General features: G+C 34.3%; 2 protein-coding genes across 6 annotated transcripts; one reads left to right on the top strand and one right to left on the bottom strand.

Annotated features, from left to right (window-relative positions):
• Window positions 1-1,971: 1,971 nt before the first annotated feature.
• On the bottom strand, window positions 1,972-9,160 carry LOC132633471 (chaperonin CPN60-like 2, mitochondrial). Of its 2 annotated transcripts, XR_009579659.1 has the most exons (19): window positions 8,966-9,160; window positions 8,863-8,884; window positions 8,261-8,392; window positions 7,495-7,654; window positions 7,087-7,262; window positions 6,278-6,373; window positions 6,087-6,191; window positions 5,900-5,986; window positions 5,316-5,405; window positions 4,912-4,992; window positions 4,762-4,830; window positions 4,597-4,674; window positions 4,206-4,301; window positions 4,023-4,122; window positions 3,843-3,946; window positions 3,641-3,746; window positions 2,803-2,881; window positions 2,520-2,723; window positions 1,972-2,238 (listed from the first exon to the last, which is right to left on the bottom strand). XR_009579659.1 is itself a non-coding variant. In XM_060349910.1 (18 exons), exons 1-18 carry the CDS (start codon window positions 9,118-9,120, stop codon window positions 2,621-2,623), a joined length of 1,839 nt encoding a protein of 612 aa, XP_060205893.1. In that variant the 5' UTR covers window positions 9,121-9,160; the 3' UTR covers window positions 2,240-2,620. The 2 variants fall into 2 exon arrangements, 1 of the variants encoding a protein (XP_060205893.1); XM_060349910.1 differs by lacking the exon at window positions 1,972-2,238 and having other exon boundaries at window positions 2,240-2,723.
• Window positions 9,161-10,577: 1,417 nt separating this feature from the next.
• LOC132633470 (protein FAR1-RELATED SEQUENCE 4) lies at window positions 10,578-17,545 on the top strand. 4 transcript variants are annotated; one of them, XR_009579657.1, is made up of 5 exons: window positions 10,578-10,749; window positions 11,616-13,743; window positions 13,852-13,905; window positions 14,875-15,066; window positions 17,066-17,545. XR_009579657.1 is itself a non-coding variant. In XM_060349909.1 (4 exons), exons 2-4 carry the CDS (start codon window positions 11,683-11,685, stop codon window positions 14,989-14,991), a joined length of 2,232 nt encoding a protein of 743 aa, XP_060205892.1. In that variant the 5' UTR covers window positions 10,578-10,749; window positions 11,616-11,682; the 3' UTR covers window positions 14,992-15,113. The 4 variants fall into 4 exon arrangements, 1 of the variants encoding a protein (XP_060205892.1); XR_009579658.1 differs by lacking the exon at window positions 17,066-17,545 and adding an exon at window positions 15,162-15,256; XR_009579656.1 differs by lacking the exon at window positions 17,066-17,545 and adding an exon at window positions 15,156-15,256.
• Window positions 17,546-19,740: the final 2,195 nt, after the last annotated feature.

The following is a 19,740-nucleotide window of genomic DNA, read 5'->3' as shown; positions in this document are numbered from 1 at the left end:
AATGCTTGCTTCATCATGATTTTTTTTTTTTTTTTTCCAATAATGAGCAATCGGCAGTGCAAGAATCATGTAACGTCCCATGACAATCAGCGCTAAGAAATTTGAAGCCCAAGTCCTGCTTTTTCATCTCCATGAATACACTAAAGAATGTTTTCTTTATTTGGAGTTACCATGCTAAGTTGCTAACTATTTAAATCAGAAAAAAAAAGGAACAACATAAGGGGATTATAAGAAACTGAAAGCTTATTAATTAAATGCTCGACGTATCGAAATTTTATTCTCTTCCTCTAAATGATCTGCTTACTCATTGGCAAAACTGTGATGTAGAAGATTCTAAATAAAGGTTATATTTCGTGCTGTATAGTTAAAAGTTATAATTTAATACGTCATCAACCGAATAACAGAAAATTAGTGGACAAAGTAACTTGAAGAAAGCCAAGTTACAGGGTATTAAATTATTGGGTTGATGTTGTGCTGTAAGGCAGACTTTAGGTAATATTATGCAAAAGAATCAATCATAGCTAACTATTTAAACTTTTTGTTGCATCAAGAGTTTTTGGTGGACGCTTGGAAAAGGAACAAGTATTACATGATCAATGACACGAGTAGAGTTCAAGGAAACAAAATAAATAAATACTCTATGAACGTCATTGCAGAAGAGTAATAATAAAGATTAAAGACTTCAGAACAAAAGAATCACTTTATCTATGAAAGGAATATGTAGAAGCAGTTAAAAATATGAAGAGGATCATAAAGTTAGGACGACAAATACAGCTAACTGCATGCCTCTGTGCTTACTGTGCTATGTGTTAGACAATAGATTAAGGGGACACTTGAGCTTCTGAATAGGCAAAAAACCAGATTTTATTTGTTCTTTTGTTGCACGCTTTAATGTATTAGAAATTGCACGGGCACAACCAACTATGGTCTTCCTCATAATTCTGGCCTAATCTGCTACGTGTTTGAACTCTGGTGATAGAATAAGGGGACACGTAAGCCAATTGTTTATAGGCAAACAGAAATCATTTTTTTTTTTTTTAGTCCTTTGTTGGGGGCTTTAATGGTCGTTAGTATTTCCTCAAGTGGTATTATGGGCTCTTCAAATACACCAACTCTTTATGGAGAATTTAACGGAAGGTCTATTAAGAATCTAGGTACAATTTCAGATGGTTACTTCAAAATAATGTATCAGAAATTGCTCGAACACAATAAACTATGGTACTGACCATGTACACAGTAAAATTATCGGCCATTCTATAGAAGTTACATTCGTAAATTACGACAGTTACATAAGAAAACAAAAGGCAACAGAGAAGCATAACAAAGTAAGGGCATAAAAGTTCAAACTCAACTTTATAATAGTGAACTTACAACTCTACTTCGATGGAGATAGATATGGCCAAGGATTTTATCGGAAACTACATTTAGGGGGATAGTAAAAAGATGCCGAATATTTGACCACTAATTACAACTTTGAAAAACTATGAAAAGAAGATGACAACTGATGAAGGTCTCCTTCATAAGAGGCTAAACCTGTTGGGCTAACAGAAGATCAGAGAGTGAGAGGAAAGAGTGCCATATTCTCATACGAAAATTGGTAGAGGCTATCTTCAACAGGCGTCTATAGCAAGAGGTCCGTTCAGAAGGCAGGGGACTCTTCAAACAAACGTCTATCTCTGTAGCGTGTATTTGTATTTTATTTTATTTTTAAGAAAAATTAATAGCAAGGATTTTTTAGTAAATTAACTTTTAAGTTAGGGATTTCATGTTTTTAACATAATATAGAAGATAGAGTATGAATTAATTATTCTAAATTAATATGTCTCACAAGGGGTTACTGTTTTCGGAAAGGAAACCAATAGTTTTTGTTGGACTCAAAACGGGTCAATAACTCAATATCCTAAGTAGAAGCTTCCAATGCAACGAGATATTTATTAGCAAAATAAAATTAAAACATGGGACAATCTTGGCTGACATAACTTCTCAGTACAATGATCTCTTTATTTATCGTCTCTTTCGTGTTTTTTCTTTTTTGGGTTAAAGTAGTATGTTAATATTAAAACTCATATAAAGTCATTCCACGTCGTTTTACTCCGTAGAGCAAATATATTTTCCGATCGAGCTAAACTATTACAAGTTACAATCTCTTTCGTGGCTATACAGAATTCAACTAAATTTATTGCTTTGGGCTCGAACCAACTGGTCTTCGCATAATTCCATTCCAACGCAAAATACACACTGCAAAAAACCATTCCAAATTTACTACTCAGAAATTGTGACTGCAAATAATAGTGGCAGCAAATTATTTTCTTTCTGGGACATGGCTAGTAAGAGGTCAATGAGACATGGAGCTATCTGTAATCCCTGACAAAAACTTTCAAATACACAATGGGTTATTAACAGTTTCTTCTTCAATATTTGTGGTCAATACATAACTTCCTAATCAATTTCTAAGTAACCATTTAAGGTTCAAAAAGGACTAAAACTTGTATGAAGGGACCATAAATTTCTTGCATTACCTAAATGAATAAATCAACAGTGTGTCCCTTAGAGTAACCCGTCTTAGGACTGCTTCGTCACAGCCACAACACGATCATCAAGTTCATCTGTGTTTGCAATATCAGTACATATCACCCATGTTTGGCATGCGGTTTGCAAGTGGGTTTATCTCCCCTTGACGGTCCACAATGGCAGCCTCAGTTGTCGTCAATAGCAAAGAGATGCTGCAGTATATATCCAGCTTCTGTTAATAGAATTGAAAGATTTCCCTATTGTTTTACTGGAACATGTTATGATCCTTACCTGGCAGCATCCACCAATGCTGTTCTAACTACTTTCACGGGATCAATAATTCCAGCCTTCACCATGTGTTGGTACGTACCTGCTTGTGCAAAAGAGCACCAACATAAGCTTTTACAGAAATAGCAGTAAATTAAACCATGCAAATGAAATTTGTTATTTCCTTTTCAAACACATGCCAATTAAGAAGCATTCATAAATATTTTTCAAGCATATGTTAGAATAACGTGTAAATTTAGCAACAAAAAAAAGTAGATGCTGCTGGCAGATTGCTTTAAATATGTTCCAATCCTTTCATAGAAGACATTTTCTGGAAAAAAGCAACTACATGCCTGGATAAACTAAAATTCCATAAATGTACTGTTCCCAAAGAATCAAATTTCCATGTAGCATAAAGTTAATGGGTAAGTTCTATACAATTAGGACAACAGCATTTTCAATGTCCCATTTTAGATGCGACAGCTATAATTTTCAAACAACTTTGTTTTATTTACTACTTTCTTTAAAGAGTTTTTAAGTATATGAAGGTCCAATTTATATAGTTTCTGAATGTCAATTATGATCTCCAAAATTTAATGATCTTGTGCTGAAAATCAACTCAAAGTTTGAATGGTTTGCACTCCCAACTGAGTCATTCACTTAGAGAGAGAGGGTGGATATTTTATTTAACGTGTCTTGAAAATAATTAATTTTCCAATATAAAAGAAGCTACCGTTTAGGTAAATAAATTCTGTTCCTTATCATATACAAATAGTTGACCAAACAAATTCACTTTACGAATATTAAGCAACATTTCCACAATGCGATCAGACAATGAGTTACTGAGATGTGAGGCACAAACCTTTAGCAGCATCATATCCTAGATTTGAATCATCTTGTTCTAAGAGCTTGCCTACAACCAAGGCACCGTCAGTGCCGGCATTTGAAGCTATTGTAAAAGTAGGTGCCTGTGAAGTGGCAAAGAATTCCCATGTCAGTACACAAATAACCAATTGGAGATTAAACTAGTACAAAAAGAACATAAAAATCAAGGTGATGTGAACCTTGAGAGCATTCTCAATGATCTCGACTCCCTTTCTTTGGCCATCATTTGCAGTCTGAAGGCCTTTAAGACATTTGGTTGCATATAGGAGAGCAACACCGCCACCTAAGGAAACATCATCATTTAGTCAGGTCAACAGACGAAGAGACAATTCATTCAATAAAATAAGTAAATAGCCTACCTGGAACAATGCCCTCTTCCACAGCAGCCCTTGTTGCATTTAAGGCATCTGTAACCCTATCTTTCCTTTCCCCAACTTCCGCCTCACTGGCCCCTCCAACCTGAAATGATGTACAGATCCAATTAGGACGCAAAGACTCTAACCAAATGCAAACATAGGATGCTCAAACCCTGAGGAATATACCTTGAACACAGCAACACCACCAGATAGTTTTGACAAACGCTCCTGAGCTTTCTCCTTATCAAACATGGCACTACTCTTTTCCTTGGCTATTCTTAGCTGTTCAGAGATGCACAACTTGTCAGTGTTTACTCAACCGGGGAACATGCACTTTCAATGACATCTAACCAAAAAAAACTACAAAACTAATGACTCTGTTCCAGATATGCCCACAGGGAATTCAGACCTTCCGCATAAGAATTTCGAAATACAACAGAATAAATTAACTCAGAGAGGAAAATACAAAATATGTGACAGAACGCCATGACAAAGTAGAGATAAAGGAAATGGGTACAACACGCGCAGTAATTTTCATAATACCGTAAAATGAAAGAAGGGAATAAAGCATCAATACCTGCTCACACCTTTCTTCAATTAACTTTTTGTCCCCACCTCCATGCAGAACTAAGGTGTCATCAAGGGAAACAGTAACCTACTCAAAAAAGAGAGTTATAGACTATGCTTGTACATAAACACTTCAAATTTAAGCAAAATAAAACTGAATAGTGAATACACAAACCTTTTTAGCAGTACCAAGCATATCAATTTGAACTTTGTTCAGATCTAAACCGCGTTCTGCACTAATGACCTGTATAAAACATTAAGCATTTGAAACTATAGTGATAAGTGATAACCAACAAAAGATTAGGGCACGAAACGGGTATCTTACTTCTCCTCCAGTAAGAACTGCGAGGTCCTCCAAGTTGGATCTTCTATTATCCCCAAAACCAGGAGCTTTAATGGCACAGACCTAAAAGTAACATGAAATTCTTGATATGAACAGGGAATAACTGCAAAGATGTGCAGAATAATGATCCTCAAACTTAAATGCTGAAACATTATCATCAACAATGAAAACAAGGCCAACTCTGGCTCTTCTATTATCCCCTAAACGAGAGTGTTAATGGAAGACCTAAAAGTTACTTAAAAATAATATATATTCTGGGTATGAACAGGGGACTAATTACAAAAATGCGAAGTAAAATGATCTTCAAATTCATATGCTGAAACATGACAATCAGAGATGAAAATAAGGCCACCACAAACATGACCCACATAGAGAAAATTAAATACCTTAATCCCAGCACGATGCTTGTTTAGGATAAGCATAGCTAATGCATCACTTTCCACATCTTCAGCAACAATTAACAGAGGCCTCCTTCTCTACAATAGAGATAGAAAACAATATTATGATGATTAGTTTACATTTATTGCAAAAGAACAATTACTTTCCGTCTTCAAAGGTCATCACTTCTGCAGCTATTATTCAACATTTGTAACTTGTGCAGACACATTTTATCCCAACAAAGTAACAACCTCTCTGGGATTTGGCACTTACAACCATGCAACATGGCTGGAGGGCTCCCTTTATGAAATGGTTCATTGAGTTCTTTTTTCAGCATTTGCCTATTTTCTTCACGAGAAGGACTTTTTATCCTCACCATAGTGAATTATCACTATGTTTTTTTGTTTCATAAAGATTTTGAATTATCTTCTCAATTCTTTGCCTTTTATCAGTAAAGCTCTTCTTTATCCCAGAAAAGAAAAATAAAAAGGAAAAGAAGTGCATCATGCTTGTTGGTGAAGGACACACTTAGAAGTTAGAAGATCACTCCAAAAAAGCGCGCACACATAAACTCTTACAAGATACTGATTACCTTAAGAGCAAGCTCCAATATCCGCACAAGCGAGTTCAAATCTGAGATTTTCTTGTCATGAATAAGGATCAATGGATTTTCCAATTCCTGTTTACATGCAAGTCAGAATATCATGCCATGAACTTAAACGTCTAACACTCCCAGTCGCCAATTGACAAAGATGCTCAGTAGTACAAATATTACATACACATTTTTGAGTCTTCACGTCCGTGACAAAATAAGGAGATATATAACCACGGCCAAGCTTCATGCCTTCCACCACTTCCAACTCATTATCTAACGTATTTCCGTCCTGTTTATTCAAAATATATGAGATTTCAGTTTCAAGATATTTGTCAATGTATTTGTATCAGGAACACTAATATCAGCATTACTTACAGCAACAGTAATCACTCCTTCCTTCCCAACTTTTTCCATGGCTCGAGCTATTAGTTCCCCAATTTCACATTCACCATTTGCAGATATAGTTGCTACCTATTCGAAGTAAGACATTGAATCCTCAAAAGGGGGACCATTTAGAGGGAAAATCATGTAAGAAATCCAAATGCGTTTTTCTCAGTTAACAGCATTAGCCTTCAATGAGTCTTCTTAGATAAGTAGTAAGGACTGCACAAATTTTAAGGTGTGTTCAAAAACTAGTTCGCTTCACATGTCATGCAGTTAAATTCCAATCACAATCACTGCATCATTGTTGAGCATAACTTGTAAAGATATGATTTTACCTCCAACATAGGGAAAAGAAAATGAAGGCAGTGCGTTCTGTAGTAAAAGGAAAATGTAAAAAGGGAAAATGAAAGTAGCAAAAAAAATTATGGAACTAAACTGGAAGCAGAACCCAGTATTTCATCGTGTTTTCAGAAAGATGAGTTTTTCCTAGTTGACAAGTCAATTTGGCAAAATGTAGAGCAAAACCACCGGAAAATTAAAAATGAAAAGCTATATAATGACTTGTAGGAACAGTCTGGACAAGTGGTTTTGCCTGAAACTAAATTATGACTTGCAGAAAGCAAGGCTTAACTAAGGTTCAGATTTATATCTTGTGTGTTTGTTCGCAACTCCTTCTAGTTTGGTATCCCCGACCCCGAGTAGTTAGGCTTTGAAGTTACTTATTGATTGATTGATTGATTGAAATGATGTGTTTGTCCATAGCATGATCAAGTTGGTTCTAATCTCCATTAGCCCTTCACCTGTGTAATCTCCTCCGGGGTGCTAATCATGACGGCTCTGCTTTTCAAGTCAGCAACAACAGCATCAACGGCCATGTTAATACCAGTACGCAAATCCATCACGCTTACACCTGCAGCAACAGCTTTGCAACCTTCTATGAAAATTGCCTGAGTAAGCACAGTTGCACAGGTGGTACCTGTTGCCACATGACATTTAATTTAGACAAACTCATGAAAAGATTGACACCACAAGCTACAACCATCGTACTGAAAAAGTGAACCTCAAAGATTCAAGACTGTGATATACACTAAAGATTTCTTTTCAGGAAAGAAAAAGTGATTAGTATAAAAGTTCCTTTAAATTATCTAGTGTAAGTTAACAAATTAATTATGATTCACGAATAAGCTAATCTAAAGAAGAGATCCTACCATCTCCAGCAACTGAATTAGTAGCGTTAGCAACCTGCTTCACAAGATCAGCTCCCACATTCTTTGCCTTTTCCTTAAAGTTGATGCTTTTGGCTACAGTGACACCATCCTTTGTGACCTTGGGATTCCCTGGGCTTCTCTCAATAATTACATTACGACCCTGGATTGTATAAAAAAGACGAAGAATTATCTTCAGTATGATGATGGCTCAGTTTATTCTTTTCAATCAAGGGACCTTGTGAAATGCAATATTGGAGATGTCCTAGATATTCTCTGTAATTCATTTAAACTTGGAGGAAAGTCATTTACAGCATGTTGAACCGTTCAGAAGAAAGGATAATAGAAACATTTTTGGTAAACTAAGCAAAACACCATTTTTGCATCCTTTTGGGTGAGCGAATAAAAAAGAAACATTCAAAAAAATTCCTTCACAGGTCACTGGTGAAAATTGAAACTCAAAAGTCAATCCTGCTTCGTCCAATATGGCTTTGTTTTTCACCACGTACTCCATAAACAAGAAACACTTGCAAGTATGTGAATGCATTCCTCCTCAGGTATTCATATTAAGGAGAAAAAAAAGTGAATATACAACCAAATGCTAAGCTCCATAGTCCGTATCATACGATTCATATCGGCGAGATGCCTGATTAGTTTCCTTTTTTCAGTTAACATTAAGATCCAATCCAAAATTGATTCCCACTATATGATATCAGTGATGATTCAGTACACAACGGATCAAGAGAGGTATAATATAAATCTTAATTACCTTTGGTCCCATAGTGACTTTTACAGCTTCTGCAAGCTCATTAACTCCTTGTAACATGGCTAACCGTGCGTGGTTACCAAAACTGATATCTTTGGCAACATAATTTCTGCTTGAAACAACCCTACTAGAAACCTTTACCACCCCAAAAAAAAAAAGATATAATAAATAAGCCATAAATGTAATATACCCAATTGACAATATTCCAACATAAACTCTGGACTCCAAAGTTAAAACTACACCGAGCATTAACAAAAAATTAAGTGAGCATTTGGACATAAGAATAGTGAACTTTGGAAAAAGGTAGTATTTGTTTTCAAGTTGAAAATGATATTTGGAAATTGGAGTTGTGTTTAGACATGAATACAAATTGGAGTTGTGCTTGGACATGAATACAAATTGCAGTTGTTTTGTGAGTCATTTGGAGTGAAAATTGTGAAACTTGCTTTTTGGAGTTTTTCGTATTCAGGAATTCGAAAATTGCAACAATTCTATATATCCAAACAGTTCTCCGGAATAATATTCTAGAAAAAAAGTGAAAACTATTCATGGCCAATTACAATCATATTCGGCGGCTTAAATGAAATATAGAATGGAAATTTTACCAATTTCCTGGAAGTTGAGGACCTGAAAAGAAACAATGTTTAAGTGTGAGTTCACCTTTTGAGTATGTTGAATCAGGAGAGTGTTTTTGAGAAGAGTATATACCTGATTGATGAAGCAACAGCTAATGCAGCTCTGAACATTGCCCCAATATGTAACGATTGACGGTCTAAAAGTAAGAGGAAATGGAAAATGGAGCTGCCGGAAGTAGCAAGACTGGACAGGGACTTCTCTACGTTCTCTGTGTTTCGTGTTAGCATGTTTTTCGGTAGGGTTTATGGTTTAGGATTTTTTTTTTTTTAAAATTAATTAACTTTAAAAAGAATTGCTTCCTTCCAAACGTATAAATTTAGCTTTTTAGATTTTTGTCTATTTTCAAAATCTAATTATTTTGAACTATTTTTAAAGATAAAGTTTTAAGTAAGCATTTGAAAAAGAAAAAAAAATATAACGTTTTTCTATTTAGATTTTTTTTTAATATTTTTTATTACATAGGGGGTAAGGGGGAAGGGGGTATGTTGAGTTTGATAAATATTTTTTCGAAAAATGTTTTAAAATGTTACGTTAGCACTTTATTTTAAGGTTATCTTAAAAGTATGTGATACTTTAGCTAATTTTTCAATTTTATTTAATTAAATTGTAAAAGTAAAATTACAAAAAGTTTTGAAAGATGATATAATTCTAATTTCCTCTCTTGCAAGCAAACTTTTTTTTTTTTGTATGAAAAATATTAGATAATTTCAATATATTTTGTAAGCTACGTGGCTCGAATAAGTTCGGGAAAAAAAAAATCATATTCTAGAGCGCAACTTCCCATATCAGCAAATCTTCTTCACGTTTGTGTCATTTCTTCTGTCAAAAGTTTGACACGACGATTTGCTTCCCTCCAGATATGTGTAATGGTGGTCCTATAGTCTTGTTGGCTTCCCAAAAATATTTACAATCTTTAATAATAGCCTTTGGCAAGTGACATTATGTGTCGTCCCTTGACAACAAGTAGATAATATGTTTTCACTTCCAAATCTTTGTATCCGATGTGTTTAACTATTGTTAACTTTATTTATGCTCCATAATTATGTAACAAGACTTGAAGTAGATTTCATTTTACTTGAATACGCCAACAATCACTTTTCCAAATTATTTTTTAAGAGTCATCCAATAGAAACATCCTCAATTTGCGTCTTGACTCATTAATATTTAATTTATATATTTCCTACAGAAAGAGGAAAATCAAAATATTAGTTTGACTTATTTGAAGATACGGCTTTGACGAGAAAAATCTTCAACAATTTCTTTAGCATATTCTATTCACATGCGAGTTTAGTGGATAGACATTTTTATTCAATGAATTTTGTTTTTGTATATGTCACATAATTAAGAATATAAGTGTAGCCATACGGAGGTTGCCTGACGCTATTATCCTCGTCATTCAAGTATTGATGTAACATTCATAATATCAATCTCGTGTTGTTGAGGTGAACTTGTTTCATATTTACTTACTTTAAACAAGTTCCAATAGTACGTGAAGAATTCTCCACGTCACCACCACATTTTCATACTTTGATGACTCAATAATCTGAATCGAATTTTATTTGACATAATTCTGTTAAGTTGTACAAACCATGTATAAAGTATAAACAATAAACAAACTCTGTTATGATTATATATGGTAAAAAGATTAATATGTTGGGGGAGAAATAGTAAAATAGTACTTAGAACTAAGATCATAGGGTGCAAATTAAGAATGATACATACATTAGGGGTGTAAAATGCACACACTAAACTCTTTTGCTTTGCGTATGACGAACGGACGCCTAAATTCCTTCTAGCGGGTCGGACCGGCAACCCGTGATCCAAAATTAGACCCTTTTCTCCGGCCAAATTCACCAGTAAGTTCCCGTCTCTATTTCTCCCGCTCCTCTTCTTCGATTTCACGATGCAAAAACCCTACTCCTATGATTTTAATGGTTAACTAAACGATTTTGTGATTGTTATATTAATCATTAGAATGTGGACGTATATGTTTATCATTTGAGTAGACCTTTTTGTCTTTTTTTCTTTCTTAGCAATTCAAAATTCTGTCGCTTTAAATATGCAATGATAAACTGGTTTAGATTATGAGCAGAGGCGGAGCCAGAATTTTTACTAAGTTGATTCAAAAATATAGAGGAGTAAACAAGCAGGAAGCCAAGAGAGTTTAATATCTACTACGGAGTATATATTATATAAATAAACATACAACAACAACAACAACAACCCAGTGAAATCCCACATCTTGGGGTCTGGGGAGGGTAAAATGTACGCAGACCTTACTCCTACCAACGCAGACTTTATTTATTATATAAATAAACATAAAACATAATTTTAACTAGTTTTTTGCCGAAGGGGGTTCGGGTACCCCCTAGCCACCACCTAGCTCCCCTGCATATAAGGACAACAACATATGCGTTTATCTAACACAATAATAATATAGAAAAAATTGCAGCCAATACCATTCAGCCATCTAGTTTACAAATATTTGCACAGTGTATAGGTAGCGTATAGTTTATACTATACATACCTATACATATAACATACAAACCTATATGGCCGAAGTGTATAGGCACTGCATACTTCAGCCATGCTTGTTAAACTAGATGGCCGAAGGGTACATTTACATAAGTTTCCCTAATAGTGTACTCCTTTTGACCTTTTTACTTATGCTCTGTTCCTTGGTTGATGTTTAAAACTGACACTGTATCTTATACTCAACAAGGTTACTGTAATCTTAGCTCGAACCAAATTTCCGAGCAAAGCTAGATGCAAGTAGTGCTACATAAGCAATGGAATCAACTGTTGCCCTGGGGAACAGTAATGTGGAGCTTCGAGATGATATGGAATTTGATTCACATGAAGCAGCATATGAATTCTACAAAGAATATGCAAAATCGCAGGGGTTTGGCACTGCCAAATTGAGTAGTCGTCGTTCTAGGGCATCAAAAGAGTTTATTGATGCAAAGTTTTCCTGCATTAGATATGGTAACAAGCAGCAGTCTGATGATGCAATCAACCCTAGACCTTCTCCTAAGATAGGTTGTAAAGCTAGTATGCACGTGAAGAGAAGGTCGACGAGTGGAAAGTGGTACATTCATAGTTTCATAAAAGAACACAACCATGAGCTTTTACCATCTCAAGTGCACTTCTTCAGAAGCCACAGAAATGTTGATCCGCTTAACAATGATGCAAAAGTTCGAAGGAAAAAGATGTTGGCTGGTATATCAAAACAGTACGGTGCATACCAGTTCTCTGGTAATCTGGAGAATCTTTTCAGGAACCAACATGACAGAGGTCGAAGTTTGACTTTAGAAGGAGGAGATGCTCAGGTTTTGCTTGAACTTTTTGTGCACATGCAGGAAGAGAATCCAAAGTTTTTCTATGCTGTAGATTTAAACGAGGAGCATCGGTTGAGAAATGTTTTCTGGGTTGACGCCAAAGGCATGGATAATTATTCCAACTTTGGTGACGTGGTGTCATTTGATACTACATACTTCACAAACAAATATAAAATACCTTTGGTCCTCTTCATTGGAGCAAACCATCATGTTCAACCCACCTTACTAGGTTGTGCACTAATTGCTGATGAGACAGTGCATACATTTGTATGGTTGATGCGGACTTGGTGCCTGGCAATGGGTGGACGAGGTCCAAGAATCTTGTTGTCTGATCAAAATGACAACATCAAAGCTGCTGTTGGAGCAATCTTTCCAGATACCCAACACTATTTTAGCCTGTGGAGTATATTGGAGAAGATCCCAAGGCGTCTCGATTTCAGCATGTGGCATGAAACATTTATGGCAAAATTTAGTAAGTGCATATATAGGTCATGGACTGAAGAGCAATTTGAACACAGATGGTGGAAGTTGATCGAAAAGTTCAATCTTAGAGAAGACGAGTGGGTCCAATCATTATATGAAGATCGCAAGCTTTGGGTTCCTATTTTTATGAGGGATGTCTCTTTTGCCAGCTTATCTATGGCTTCAAGAACCGAAAGCATAAACTCTTTCTTTGACAAATATGTCCAGAGTGAAACGTCTCTTAGAGATTTTATTGGACAACATAAGCTAATTCTTGAAGACTGGTATGAAGAGGAAGCCAAAGCTAGTTTTGATGCATGGCATGAGATGCCTGAGCTTAAGTCTCCTTCTCCGTTCGAAAAACAGATGTTGCTTATTTACACACATGAAATATTCAAGAAGTTCCAAGATGAAGTATTAGGAGCCGCTGCATGCCATCTAAAAAAAGAATCAGAAGAGGGCACATCTATAACATATGCTGTCAAAGATTTTGATGCAAATCAGGACTTCATGGTGGAGTGGGATGCTCCAAGGTCGGACATATACTGCTCATGCCATTCATTTGAGTACAAAGGTTACCTTTGTAGACATGCTATTGTGGTTCTTCAAATGTCTGGTGTCTTCAATATTCCTTCCAAGTATATATTGCAACGCTGGACCAATGCTGCCACAAGCAGGCATTCCATAAGTGAAAGACTAGATGACGTGCAAGCTAAGGTCCGTCGTTTCAATGACTTGTGTCGACGAGCAATAATATTGGGTGAAGAGGGATCATTGACTCAGGAGAGCTACAACATTGCGGTTGGTGCCATTAAAGAAGCTTTAAGACAATGTGCAACTGTGAATGTCACTTCTGAGGCTAATCTTAAATCAGGCGGTACTGTGACTCTTGCTATCCATGGTGTTGATGAAGTATGTCAAGTAAACACTCTTGCAGCTAGAGAGCTAGTGCCTTACAGGAAAGCGGCCCAGACAAGCAAGGGTTCTAAAAGAGCAGATCCTGGAAATGAAAGGGAAAGAAACAACAGCACTTCTAATAAAAAAGGAAAGGTTAGAAACTTTTATTTTACGTGTCCTTTTCTTTATTTATTTGTTCTTCTCAGCCGCAAGCTCACCCTAAGATGAACTTCTCTTACAAGTGTTTTTCATTTTTATCAGGTACCTTTGGAACCAGAGATTGCAAGCAGTGCACAAGGAGTCTTTCACCAAATGGTTTGTTATGCTAGCACCTATTCTAATTTAATGAGAATAATCCTTCTTTTAAGTGGGTTCATGTAGTGAACCTTCTGGGACAATTAGAAATTATGCCATGAGGAAACCATAAATGGTTTATTCATTTCTGTAGTCTTCTTTCTGTTTTTTTTTTCATTCACTTCTTTTTTTCTGAAAAAATAAAATTTGGTGACATAAATTCTTTTACCAAAATTTCCTGACTGGAGCTTCTGGGAAGAGTCTATGTTGAACATTTATTTGATGCACCTAATGGTTGGCGAGCTAGCAGATACAACTAGAAGCTCAGGTTTATCATTTATGGATGACAATTTCAAATTGATGTCAATGCTGTCGTCTGGGCAGACCTGATTTTTCTATCTTTGTGTGTTTGTGCGGAGTACAGCTATCCACTGGACAATGACTAAAAATAAACTAGATGCTGTTGTAATCCACCGTAAAAAAGGTCTATAGAATTAAATGGTAGGATGGAAGTAACGGGAGATTTAAGAAGTTTATGTTAGGTGGCGACTGTTAACTATTTTGAACCTTAGATTTTTGTTTTCAGAAAAAGCATGAATTCTTTTCCAGGTTCCAATACTTTTGTTGGTTTGCAATCCAACTCTGTTGCCTGTAATTCCATTTCTGCTCATCATTGTGGCCGGAACATCCCAGACCCCAGTGTCCTGTCAAGTCAGTTACATGATAAAGTGCTGGCTCACTTGTATCGTATTTCATCAACAGTATCCTATAACATGACATGAAAGTAGTTACATGATGTACATAGCATTAGGTGGTTGTACACTTCTACTTGTAGAAACAGCTAGAGTCCCTGTATAAAATTTGTACCAGTATGTTTACTTTTGGTTCGGAAGATAAGTACATTAAGTGTTGTTTCTCTTGTTCTCACTTATGACCGGCAGTCTACTTTTTGCACAATGTAGGCTGATCTTTGAGTTTTAATTTGTGTAGGATATGCCTGGTAGCCTGGATTATCCTACCAGATTCCTTACAACACTGTTAAGAGGTGGTGACATGAACAGAAGAAGTGTGGAATTGCTTGGAGAGATGCTGGAGGACCAAAATTAAAGGGCCGTATATCAAGTATTGGCGGAGGAACAATTTATGTTTTTTAATTGGGCTGTTCCTCTCAAAATAGAAAAGGTATATTATTATTTTTATATAACGTTGTCCACTGTTTTCAGCTTCAAGACCCGTTTTAATAACCTGCTGACTACATTACTAACCATAAGATGCAGGATATCAAAAGATTAACTTAGATGCTTAATGTCTGAGCACCTGCAACAGCACAATCGAATCTCTCAAATGTGAAAAGTAACTTGCTTTTATAGTCCCCGAGATTCCTTGTTTTCTGGTGTTGCAGTGTTAAAGGCTCTGCTACTATGTGAATGGAAAGAGGAGGGGGAGCCCGCGGGGGGGGGGGGGGGGGGGGGGGGTTGCTGTTGTTATGGTGGTGATGTTGCCCTAGAATTAGAATCTTCAGTCTTATTGAGCTTACCTACTCAGACAAGACTCTTGGTCGGCAAGGAAGATCGGCTGTAGTTGCCTGTTTTTCTTATTCAAGAAGACCGACCTGCGGCTTCCTTGTCATTAGTTTCAGACACATTCCTTGGACCGCCTAGGCTATACATTTATGAGTTTAGCTTTTATTACTTTTCCTTTTATAGCATATGGATAGTGAGAATTCATATAGCTGGAAACTAACTTTGAACCGAGGCATAATAGTGTTCTATTGACATGCTGCAACGTAGGGCCAAACATCTGTATACTGGAAGGTGTAAAGGTTTCTGGGGAAAAGAATGTGTAAAGCCAATTTGTGTTTTAATTCTACTTCTTGATTGGTGAGGATGAGAACTTTTAACTTTTCTACCTTCCCAATCATAAAATCATGATGCAAGCTGAATAACTTTTACTGACTAGTTAGAATCTATAACTGGCAAGTACAAAGGCCCAGCTCTAACAGCTATGCAGTATAGGAACAAGAAAGTTACAGAGAGTTAATCTGGAGGATGGAATAGTTCAAATCTCTCCTAAAAAATACAAGCTCTGGTATCACGTTTCTTTCTTTGATTTGTCCATTCAACATATATGTCTAGCTTAACAAGCGATAAATTATGGAGATCAGTACTTGTAAAATTAGGTTATTGGATGAGATGTCAATGTTAAATGATCAGATCATCCGTTGATTTCATTGAAAAGAAAAGAAATCAGAAATATCTTTTAAAAAGAATTCATTACTCAGATTATCCAAAAACCTTAGCAGTAGTTATGACATCGTCATCGAGTGAGTGAAATGCTATTGTTTTAGGTAGCACGTTCCTAGATCTACCCAGAAATAGTAGTTGGGTCGTTGTCCAGATCTCTTAAATTGGGAAATAGCTAAAGGCAAGTATGTGCTCTGCCGAGGCAAACGAAATTTAAGTGGGAAAAGGAAAATTCATGTTAATTAATTTCCTAAGACATTAATCTAGGAAATGGATTATAGTAATAGACAAATAGATGCGGAAGAAATGAGATATCAACCTTCAAAGGAAAAAAAAAATTGAACTTTCAACTAACATTTTACCCGAATTGTCCCAGCATTTTGTCCATAATTCAACTTTTTTTTATGCGCCTAAAATATTTTCGATTATAAGTTAAAAACCCTACAATTTCCTCAGTTCCCACTGCACATACACAGGGTATCATTGGAAATTTAATAGTCTTACTAATTGCTAACACACGTCAGCTATGTTCTTAAAGTTTGACTTTTTAAAGATGAACAAATATTGACGAAAATGGAGTAATTTTATCACATGCAATGGGCTTGTTGTGGTTCACAATACATAAGTCTGTAAAAGAAGGGTATACTGAATTGAATGAAAAATAACCTAATAATACTATTTAAGAGAATATATTACCGAATATAAGAATACTTTTTCTTATTTACAAAAAATAACAATTTAATTACAAAATATACCATATCTGAAATAAAATAAAAGCCCACCCTATCTTCCTCTTTTCTCTATTCTTTATTTCATCTGAAACAGAGCATCCGCCCCACCCTTGCCATCCCTTTCTCTCCGTTCTACTCAACCATTGCTTCAGATCTACTATGTTGATGGATTCATGGCTATTTTGGTGTGTCTCACGATGGTTACAGGATGGAGATGTGGTGCGGAAACTGAGAAAAATGGGGCGTTCTAATGTGATAAACGGTGGCAGCTGACGACAGCTTGGCAGGGCGAAATTCTTTTGCCGTAGAACTTCCGCCGGCCCCAACCCATGACTCTAACTGTGTTTCAAGATTTATTTATGAAACCCGGCTAAGTAAATTTGGATGCAAATCGTCACTGCAAATGACATGAGAATTGCAAATCATCACTACTAGCCACAAGTTTCACCTCTGAAATCTCCATTAACAACTTTGCAAGAAAACAAAAAGTGCAAGCGCATTATGAATCTTCAAAATAGATACCAGTAAAAGTAAACTCCTACAATGAAATTTTGTATTAAATTTGTATTAATATTTTATGAAAGTTGTTGCAATGCTATTGTAGTTGTATTAAATTTCATCCATATTCCAAGCGAGATTCAAATTGTATGAAAGTTGTATACAATGTTGTTCTAGTTATATTAAACTTACAAATACCAAATATGAACTTTATCCAAAGTTTAGATAATTATATACATATTTCATACCTTTTTATACAATTTTCATATACAAAAAATGTGAGACTTCTAAGCCTTGAGCGAGATATACATATTTCATACACAAAATATTGAGTCAAATTTGTAAGCCTTGAGCGAGATATACATATTTCATACAATTTTCATACACAAAATATTGAGTGAAAATTTTCATATATATTTTGTAAGAAATCTATTGATATGTTTTGTAAGAGTCCGGAGCCAAAATGGCTTATTTTTACAGCCATTAGACCAAAATAGACTGCCTTTTTTTTTTATACCACAATGGGTATTTCGTTGGTTATCCAACGAAATACCCACACAAGGCACTGTTCATAGCCGGATTTTTTTTGTTGCATTTCGCTACACTTGTAGCGAAATGCAACAATTTTTTTTTTTTATTATTATTTTTTGCATTTCGTGAGTTAATCATTGAAATGCAACAATTTTTTTTTATTTTTTTTTTGCATTTGGTGAATCAATAAACGAAATGCAACAATTTTTTTTTTTTTTTTTTTTTTGCATTTCGTGAATTAATAAACGAAATATGTGTTTTTTTTTTTTTCATTTCGTGAATAAAAAAACGAAATAAGAAATTATATATATATATATATATATTTGCATTTCGTGTATTAAAAAACGAAATAGGATAAAAAAAAATTAATTTCGTTCATATAAAAACGAAATTGGAAAATATATATATATATATATATATATATATATATATATATATATTTTATTTTTGCATTTCGTTAGTATATCTGCGAAATAGTAAAAAAAAAAATTGTATTTCGTTTATTAAAAAACGAAATATGAAAATAATTTTTTTTGTATTTTTGTATTTCGTTTATATAAAAAAATAGGAAAATAATTTTATTTTCATTTCGTTTATATAAAAACGAAATAGGAATACATATATATATATATATTATTTTATTTTTGCATTTCGTTGGTATATCTGCGAAATAGTAAAAAAAAAAATTGTATTTCGTTTATTAAAAAACGAAATATGAAAATAATTTTTTTTGTATTTTTTTATTTCATTTATATAAAAAAATAGGAAAATAATTTTATTTTCATTTCGTTTATATAAAAACGAAATAGGAATACATATATATATATTTCATATACCAATGAAATAGGATAAATATATATTTTTTTTTTGTATTTCATTTATATAAAAACGAAATAGGAAAATAATTATTTTTTTTCGTTTATATACCAATGAAATAGGAATAAATACACACACACACACACACACACACACATATATATATTATTTCTTTTATTTTATTTGAAATATGAATTTTTTTTATTTCATTCATATCAAAACGAAATTGGAAAATATATATATATATATATGCATTTCGTTGGTATATCAACGAAATAGTATATTTTTTCTTTTTTTTCTTTTTTGTATTTCGTTTATTAGTCAACTTTATATGTCGAGAAAATTAGTCAGCTTTATTTTCAAAAATTGAAACCGCAGAAGTAAAATTGACATTCACAGCTACATTACCCCAAGATTTTTACGTTGAAATCTATTGCGTATCATCATCTTATAAGTAAATAAAACTGAAAATTTCACGCCAATTTGGGGGAAAATTGAAATTGAATGGGATAAAAGCTGTTTTTTTTAAAATCGGCTCGGCCAAACTGCCTATGTCCGCATGGATCTCGAAAAAATACGCAAGTTCAAAAACAAAAACGCGTAAAACGGACGTCCGAGCGCAAAGTTATGACCATCTAAAGTTTGACGACTTTACAACTAGTTTTTCTCCCTATATTTTTTAGAATTATATTTATATTCAAAATAAAGTTATGTCTTGACTTTACAACTATTTGTTTTTTTGTTTATTAAAAAACGAAATAAGATTTTTTTTTTATTTCGTTCATCTAAAAACGAAATATGAAAATAATTTTTTTTTTGTATTTTTGTATTTTGTTTATATAAAAAAATAGGAAAATAATTTTATATATAAAAACGAAATAGGAATACATATACCAATGAAATAGGATAAATATATATATATATATATATATATATATATATATATATGTATTCCTATTTTGTTTTTATATAAACGAAATGAAAATAAAATTATTTTCCTATTTTTTTATATAAAGGAAATACAAAAATACAAAAAA

Source organism: Lycium barbarum, chromosome 3, assembly GCF_019175385.1.
Source record: "Lycium barbarum isolate Lr01 chromosome 3, ASM1917538v2, whole genome shotgun sequence".
Lineage (NCBI taxonomy): Eukaryota > Viridiplantae > Streptophyta > Magnoliopsida > Solanales > Solanaceae > Lycium > Lycium barbarum.
The sequence above is the reverse complement of the archived record's forward strand: the minus strand, read 5'-3'. Positions and strand labels throughout refer to the sequence as shown.

Coding starts and splice junctions, on each gene's coding strand:
- LOC132633471 (XM_060349910.1), bottom strand. CDS start 9,120: ATGCTAACACGAAACACAGAGAACGTAGAGAAGTCCCTGTCCAGTCTT. Junction 4,831..4,911: donor CAGTTCTTACTGGAGGAGAA/GTAAGATACCCG, acceptor TGTTTTATACAG/GTCATTAGTGCAGAACGCGG. Junction 3,747..3,842: donor TCATTGAGAATGCTCTCAAG/GTTCACATCACC, acceptor GCCACTTCACAG/GCACCTACTTTTACAATAGC.
- LOC132633470 (XM_060349909.1), top strand. CDS start 11,683: ATGGAATCAACTGTTGCCCTGGGGAACAGTAATGTGGAGCTTCGAGAT. Junction 13,744..13,851: donor CTTCTAATAAAAAAGGAAAG/GTTAGAAACTTT, acceptor CATTTTTATCAG/GTACCTTTGGAACCAGAGAT. Junction 13,906..14,874: donor AAGGAGTCTTTCACCAAATG/GTTTGTTATGCT, acceptor TAATTTGTGTAG/GATATGCCTGGTAGCCTGGA.